This window comes from Lactuca virosa, chromosome 7 (genome assembly GCF_052849685.1).
Source record: "Lactuca virosa cultivar CGN04683 chromosome 7, Lactuca_virosa_CGN04683_v6, whole genome shotgun sequence".
Lineage (NCBI taxonomy): Eukaryota > Viridiplantae > Streptophyta > Magnoliopsida > Asterales > Asteraceae > Lactuca > Lactuca virosa.
Window position 1 is genome coordinate 13,278,477 of NC_136432.1, and position 7,999 is coordinate 13,286,475.

Here is a 7,999-nt window from a genome sequence, read left to right on the forward strand (position 1 = left end):
TGTTTTTTATTCCCAAGGGGAAGAGTTTAGGTACATAAAGAGCTGATACCATGAATGATGGTGTATCCTCGAGGTGACGTTGGTATTCCGGATTGAAAGAGTGGCCGCGTGGTCCAACTCTCAATAGTCGTATTACTCACCTATCGCTAGCAGCTCGCTGCCCGGGCCTCAACGGCCCTGCTGACCAATTCCTGACAGCAGTCTCGCTACGCACCACTTGACAATAGCTACACTATCGAGCCCTAAGTAACACCGCCACATAGCTCTCCGCAAACAGCCAAGACAACGAGGCATGATTTATTAGTACGACTAGCGATGCAACAAAGCATCAGGTACCGTTCCGCTTTAACCCAGCCTTATCACACGAGCTAGACACATAAATTGTAGGGTGCTACGCCCAATCATGCGAGGTTCAGTACCCTCGCCTTGAGTCGTCTGGCTTCTCAGCAGCTCCATTATAGCGGCAAGCTCCGCATGCGAGGTTCAGTACCCTCGCCTTGAGTCGTCTGGCTTCTCAGCGGCTCCATTATAGCGGCAAGCTCCGCATGCGAGGTTCAGTACCCTTGCATCGAGTCGTCTGGCTTCCCAACCTGACTCCATTATAGCGGCAAGCTCCGCGTGCGAGGTTCAGTACCCTCGCCTCGAGTCGTCAGGCTTCCCAGCTCGACTCCATTATAGCGGCAAGCTCCGCATGCGAGGTTCAGTACCCTCGCCTCGAGTCGTCTGGCTTCCCAGCCCGACTCTATTATAGCGGCAAGCTCTGCATGCGAGGTTCAACACCCTCGCCTTGACTCGTTTGGTTTCTCAGCCCGACTCCACTATAGCAACTTGCTCCGACCATTCCACGCGACGATCTTCCGCGTGATTTATCTACGATCGCTGGAAGCCAAGCCCGATCCATTCCACGCAACGCTCTTCCGCGTGATCTATCTATGATCGTTAGCAGCCAAACCCGATCTGTTATACGATGCTTTCCCGCATGACATCTCCATGTTCGCTGGCTGCTAAGCCCGAGCTATTCTCATAAGTCGCGCATCGTCGCGCATCATAAGTCGCGCATCACAAGCTTATTCCATGACTAACACCATGATCTCGGTGCTTCCTCTCTCACAGTCATCATGGTTCTCTTTGTGCTCGGACGATCGATGAAGTGTTATCTACATTACAACCTGCTATAGTGAGGTTACTCTCCAGCAAGGAGGTCATCCCGGCATCGGCCCTGCTGCCTACTACCCTACAACATGTCTGTTTCCTGGCTCTCAGAAACGGTCTTGCTATGCAACTTTACCTGTAGCCTCGCCGTGTACCCCACAACATCTCTGTTTCCTGGCTCTCGGAAACGGTCTTGCTGTTCAACCCTACCTGTAGCCTCGTCGCTTATCCCAAAGCACCTCTGTTTCCTAGCTCTCGGAAACGGTCTTGCTGTGCAACCCTACCTGTAGCCTCGTCGCGTATCCCAAAGCACCTCTGTTTCCTGGCCCTCGGAAACAGTCTTGCTGCGCAACCCATACCTCTGGCCTCATCACTTATCCCTTAGCACCTTTGCTGCCTGGCTCTCGGCAACAGTCTCACTGCATGTTTCCTACCTATGGCCTCACTACCTGTTCCTCTAGAATTCTGTTGTCTGGCTATCGACAATAATCTCGCTATGTGACCCTCGCTAGCAATCTAATCGCACAGCTCTCGGAATCCCTTCCACTTATATTATGGTCAACAACCTTATGGTTTATTGGTTTGACAACATAGTCTGACACGGCTACCTACGTTACCCACATCAGACTGGGGGGAATCCAGCTAGGTGTAGCCCGAGCAAGAAAGACCCTCAAGACGGTTATTGATGCAGACTATGTAGATGGTTACTGGTGACATCCCATCTCGCATGGCTACCACAACAATCACGTCGGATAACAGTCTCAGGGACTGTATGGCGATGTTACGCTTCTTAGCTACCCCGACCAGACATTTTATCGACATCAGTGTCGCGTAACACTCTTTAGCAGCCTCGGGCCGCATGATCGCAGCAACAGTTACGTTGCATCACACTAATCAGCTCACACTCCTCTCAGTGAAGGAGTATCAAGTCATCTCAAGCTACATAAGCAATGCTTGGCTAATCGCACAACCCCACGGCTCTCGTGGGCGAGGTTCGGTCATTCTCTTTATTATTTAATGCTTTGGTGCTTTATCTAGTCCGATCCGATTGTCAGCAACCCAATCGCATCAGACTAGGGGGACTTGACGACGCACAGTTTATATGACTAAGTCCAGTCCGATGTCATTGGCCGTGTACCAATAACACCAGACTGGGGGGGACTTGATGATATATGGTCCATTGGCATGGCCTAGACTGCTCTAGCGTGTCAACCTGGCCTGGTGCGCTCCTGCCAGCCCTGCCTGGCGTTCCCTTGCGAGCCTTGCTGGGGACTCCCTTGCCAGCCCTGCTGGGGACTCTCCTGCTGGCTCGGCTAGGCGCTCCCTCGCCTAGCACTCCCTTGCCATCCTCTCCTGGGGCGCGCCGGCCAGCGCCGCCCGGCGCCTCCGGGCGGCCTCGCCCAGCTCCTTGCTAGCTGGGCCTGAATTAGGCTGGCCCAAGGCCTGACCTAATTGTCCCATATATAATGAACAGTACCTCCTCCATGGAGGAGGATCCTTCCCTTTGGCTCAGCCACCACTATACTCCGGCCAGGTGGCTCAGCCGCCACCCTCCGCCGTCAGCCACCATACACCACCACTAGCACCAAGATGGTTCCCTCCAGCTATGGGAGACCATCTCAGATCTTCTAGCTGATCTAACTTGACCGTCGGAGTCCGCTCCCGGGGCACAGTCCCTGGGACGGCTCTAACGACTTTGCACTGTGATGTCAGATCTCCGCCGCAGCAGAAGACCAGAAGAACCGCCGGAGGTCGATGTCGCATCAGCCACCAACTCGTTGAGTCCCAGAGAAGACACATGAATTTATTTAATTAAATACGTACCAGGAACCGGGTGCTACATTTAAATAGGGTCCAAGACCCTAAATAGGGTTTGCACCTGGCGGTCGTACGCCCAACGTACCAAGTTAAACACTTTGCGATCACCTAGTCCAGTATGCCCAGCGTACACTAGACGTACTAGATTGACCCATAATCCTCCTAACTTCCGCATGCCATAACTTCTTCGTTCCAACTCCGTTTTCGGCGATCTTTATATCCAAAGAAATGTAAAGAAGAGGTCTACAACCCTATTTAATTACTTTTGAATTAAAACACATCGAACTAAAATCCTTAATTTAAATAAAAGGTCTGAAGCATCACTTTTACCATTATGCCTTTGGGCTCCACAGCACAAACCGAACTCCTGGATCATATAATCTACATTACTCACTTCTAAATGGGTCTAAACCTCAATTCCCAAAGCCCAAAGCCTTATGATATTTGATATTCGGGTCACGACCTCGAATTATGAAACCCCTCAAAACATGGTGCTACATTTACCCTCAACCTTAAATAAATTTTCTTTTTCAAACACTACATAATTTTCGTCATTTTATAAAAATAAATTAATCAAAATATTTTTTTTTATCTTATAAACTCATAAGCTCATAGGCTTCAACCAAAAAAGATAAAACTTATAATTTTTATTTGTCAATTTATTTTTGAAACTTACATATGTTTTAGTATTTTAATATTTAAAAACTACCGTATAACCCTTTTACTTTTGTCACCTTTACAAAATACTCTCGCTCTACAGAAAAGAAAAGGTGAGTTGGGGCCTTGGGGGAAGAAAGTCTTTTGTTTTTTCCTTTTTAAATTCGATTGAGAGGAGTCTACAAAACCTCCTCATGTCCGAGTAGACAGACTGAAGCTTCCGAGATCAATTTCAGGCAACAACAGATCATGAATGCAAGCAAAGTTGAAGAAGATCTCTTTCATCATCACCTTGACTCAATCGGCGACCCACAGCCGTTGATTTTAGATCACCATGACTCAATCGGCGATCCTCAGCCATCGATTTTAGATCACCATGACCACCAGGAGGAGCAACAGCCGCCGTCGGAGTTTTCTCTGCCTCCAATGTCGGAATTCGACTTCTTTCGTGATGACGATGAGGATGATTCCATCAGCCATACCTCTTCTGACGCAGAAGGTGTTCCATCTTTTACCAACGATGCTATTTCGTCTGATAAAACAAACCCTAGGTTTCAATACATTAACCCGGAGCCTCATATATCGTCTCAGTTCTACACATTTAACATCGAGTCTCACTCCTTGATGATCCGGTGTATCCTAGAAGGCCGTCTCGCGACTCCCGATGAGATCAGACTGGCGACGCCACTCGCCGTGCTCACTAGCTGGCGGTCGGTGTGGAAGGACCGTAACGAGGACACAGCGTACCTGACGGCTTGGAAGCGGATTCAGGAAAAGCTTACAGTTCACGTCGGCGAACAAGGTAACGAATTCCTATGCTTCAAGAACAATTCGAATAATCAATTCGTTTCGCATATTAGTCAGTGGCAAGAAATAGTCATGAGCTTTCATGGTGACGGTGATCTAAAACACCTAGGGTTAAAGGAGACGATCGAGAGAATCAAACAAGTTTGGACTGTAGGTGCTAAATTCTACGGAATACCTGAATCGTACATTAGGGTTTGTGTAGCTGCCTGTCCTGTTTGTCTCGATTCAAGTGGCTCAGCAGCGGCACGTTCTAAAAGGCGTAGGTTTGAATACACAGAATCATTCGATGTCCCAGCAAAAGAGGTGCCAAACAAGCTGCAACAATTGGCAGCTAAACACAAGGTTGTTTTGTGTATTAGGCAAAAGTACATTAGGTATAAACCTTTCATGGCAGAGGTGAAAGATTATGCATGTCATAGAGCAGGGGAACCTGCATCTTCCTCAAAGAAATCAAGAAACTTGAAAAGAGAAGCTTATGCTTCAAAACGATGTGGATGTAGATTTCGAATAAGAGCAATTGTCCCCATTTCAAATTACAATGAAAAAGACAAAACTTTTGTTTATGAAGAAGAAGGAATAGCTGTGTTTAAGCTGTATGCAGTGCATTCAGGGCATGAACCAGGGCCATTAGATGGGAATGCAAGAATAATGCACAGAATTGTTGGGCATAAAGGAGGGTTATTAATGGAACAAGACATGGTTTTTGGAATGAGTGAAGAAGAGAGTTTTTCATTCATGGGGAAAGATGATGGTGATATGCAAAGATCCGTGTTGCAGCAAGTTAAAGAATTGAGAAATGAAGTAGGGTTGCTGGAAGGGAAAATGACAAAAATACCCCCTGAGCTGCTAGGTTCAGTTTCACAAGAACTGTTTGATTTGTTGAATAAAGTTAGAAGTGTAGGGGGATATGAGGAGTCAAAATCAGGAGGAGGAGATTTGGTTTGTGAGAAGCTGCAGTCTGATGATGATCATGTGTTGGTGGGAGTGGGAGAGAATGATTTAGGAGATTGGAGCCATCATCAAAGGATTTATGGTGATGGAAAAGATGCAGCAGATTTAATTGAAGACGATGATGACAGTTTTGGTCAAACACTTGGAGATGTTGCTTCTTGTTCTTGGGATGAAAAGGATCTTTTATGTAAACCTGAAAAATGGCTGAAATGCAGCAGCAGCTGCTTTGATGAAAAGGCTATAATACTCAGCGACTCCAAATTAATAAAGCCCAATATGAATATGAATATGGAGACGGATAGCCTTGTATCTCTACAAGTTGACAGTTTCTACCCTGAGAATCCTAGTAAATGGTATGAATGAATAATAATAATAATAATAATACAGAGGGGATTGGAATTAGTGCACAGTAACTTACTTAATCCTGAGTTTCACCTTTTTTGGTTTGTGAGAGTGACTAATGACTAATGAGTTGTATATTTGTGTACAAAGAATCCATCCATGCAACTGCAACATTGTAATCTGTAACTGTAAAGTATATAGCCATTACATTAGGCCTGCCTTGTGCACATACATAATCATATCTTGTCAATCCATCCATAAATTTTATAACTTTCTTTTTCTTCATTCTACTTTTCCTCATATTTTGTAATATAATCCTTTTAATTCTCTTGTTTGGTTTATGGGGGCTTACATTTTTCAATCAACAATGGTTTTGATTTTGAATAAGCAACAGAATAGTGGTTTCCAAGTGAAGAGAAAACAAAATAACATTAAATGTAAAAAAAGAAAGAAACTAGCATATATTATGGGGGGAAGATTAGGGAAAGAAGCTGTTTTCTTAAACTTTTTTGAGCAATGTTGCTTTGTTTGTGAGCTTAATGGATGAGTAGTAGTACCTTGTGTTGAATCAAGCAAAATAAGTGGAATACGAATAGCTCCATGCCTGATCCAACTTCATAAAAACATTACGCCATGATATAATTTGATATATGCATGCATGGGTGTTAAAAACCATCAAACGGAAACTTAAATTGAACAAAAAATAGATAAAAAATAATTAATCGAACTAAACTATCTAAAAAACTATAAAATCACAATTTATATTAAAGCTATGAGTTAAAATGTTCCAGAATATGGATAAAATGGGAGTGAAACCATTGAACTTATACATGTCCACATGTTTGGTAGAGGTGCACAAAAAAAATATATCCTTCTACTTTTTTATTCTAGTTATCTTCCTACCTATATAAAATATAACATGTGTCATATTTGAATAAGATTAATAATATTTTAATACATTTGTCATCATTTCAAATATATAGAAAGATATATAGAAAGGAAAGTAAAAGAATATTTAATTTCTCAAAAAAATAAATAAAAATACTAAGATGCCTTGCCCATCTTGCAGGTCCAAAAGCCCGTCAACTAAGCCTAGGGAAGGGTCGACTTGGCTTGCAGGACATACCTTTAAATACCAGCCCGTTAAAACCCAAGGGTCTGTCTGGGCTGCCCTTGGCCCAGTCTCCCGAGCATTTTTGTGCATTTTCTTTTTTCGTTTCTCATTTGTTTTAGTGCTGAAATGGATCATCATATGGGCAAGATTTTCATGTTGAAATGGATCATATGCAGGCCATACCTTTAAATACCAGCCCGTTAAAACCCATAGTGCGTTTCATATACCAATTTGCATGTTGAAATGGATCATCATATGGGCAAGATTTTCTATTAATGAAATCTAAAAATCTATGCATGTAACTACCAACTTAACGTTTAATAATTTATTCACACATCTTTAATGCTAAAAAGGAGACACTGTTGAACGAATACAAAAAAATTATAAAAATTAACAATTACAAATGTATACCACTCTTAAAAGCGATCTTATTTATTGTTGTTGACGATAGCATGAGGTAGTGACATGACATTTAAGGACCAAACTCCCACATGACAAATAAATTGACCACAGTTTCTATGCTATTTGCACTTTGACATGAGTCAAAAGTTTTCCAAACTTTAATTGTTCGTTGGATTCACAAAAAAAACGTTATAACGATATCGTTCGTAACTGCAATCATTCTTTATATATATATATATATATATATATATATATATATATATATATATATATATATATATATATATATATATATATATATCAACGTGGGCTTGTACAAATACAAATAATAAGTCAAGGAATAATACAAAATACAAGTATAAATAAATAGTAAGTTAGTAACAAACTGTATTTACATACATCGTAAAAACTCAGACAATATCACAATATTTAAGTGATTCAGATTCGATATTATCATGCTGGACGATTGTTTATTTACGCCGTCATCATTTTCTTTTAAATATACTGTTTGATGATATGTATCGTTACAAATTGGGATAAGTAAAGAAAAGGGGCCATGAGAACTTCATTATTATGGTTGATGAGAATAAGGACAATAATATGGTCAAAGGAAGTTGAACACCGACTGACCAACTTTTTTACTATTTTCTGTTTTCCCTATCTCGTTTTATTATATAAGTACTATAGTCCAAAATATATATTTTTTATTTGAATAATAACTTACAGTAAATTTATATATTTTTTCAAAACAATATT

At 42.2% G+C, this 7,999-nt stretch overlaps 1 protein-coding gene across 1 annotated transcript; it reads left to right on the top strand.

The window, feature by feature from the left end:
• The first annotated feature begins 3,747 nt into the window (after positions 1–3,747).
• On the top strand, positions 3,748–6,015 carry LOC145125248 (uncharacterized). Its single transcript, XM_079060739.1, has one exon. The coding sequence runs from the start codon at positions 3,877–3,879 to the stop codon at positions 5,746–5,748; it is 1,872 nt and encodes a 623-aa protein (XP_078916865.1). The 5' UTR covers positions 3,748–3,876; the 3' UTR covers positions 5,749–6,015.
• The last annotated feature ends 1,984 nt before the right edge of the window (positions 6,016–7,999 follow it).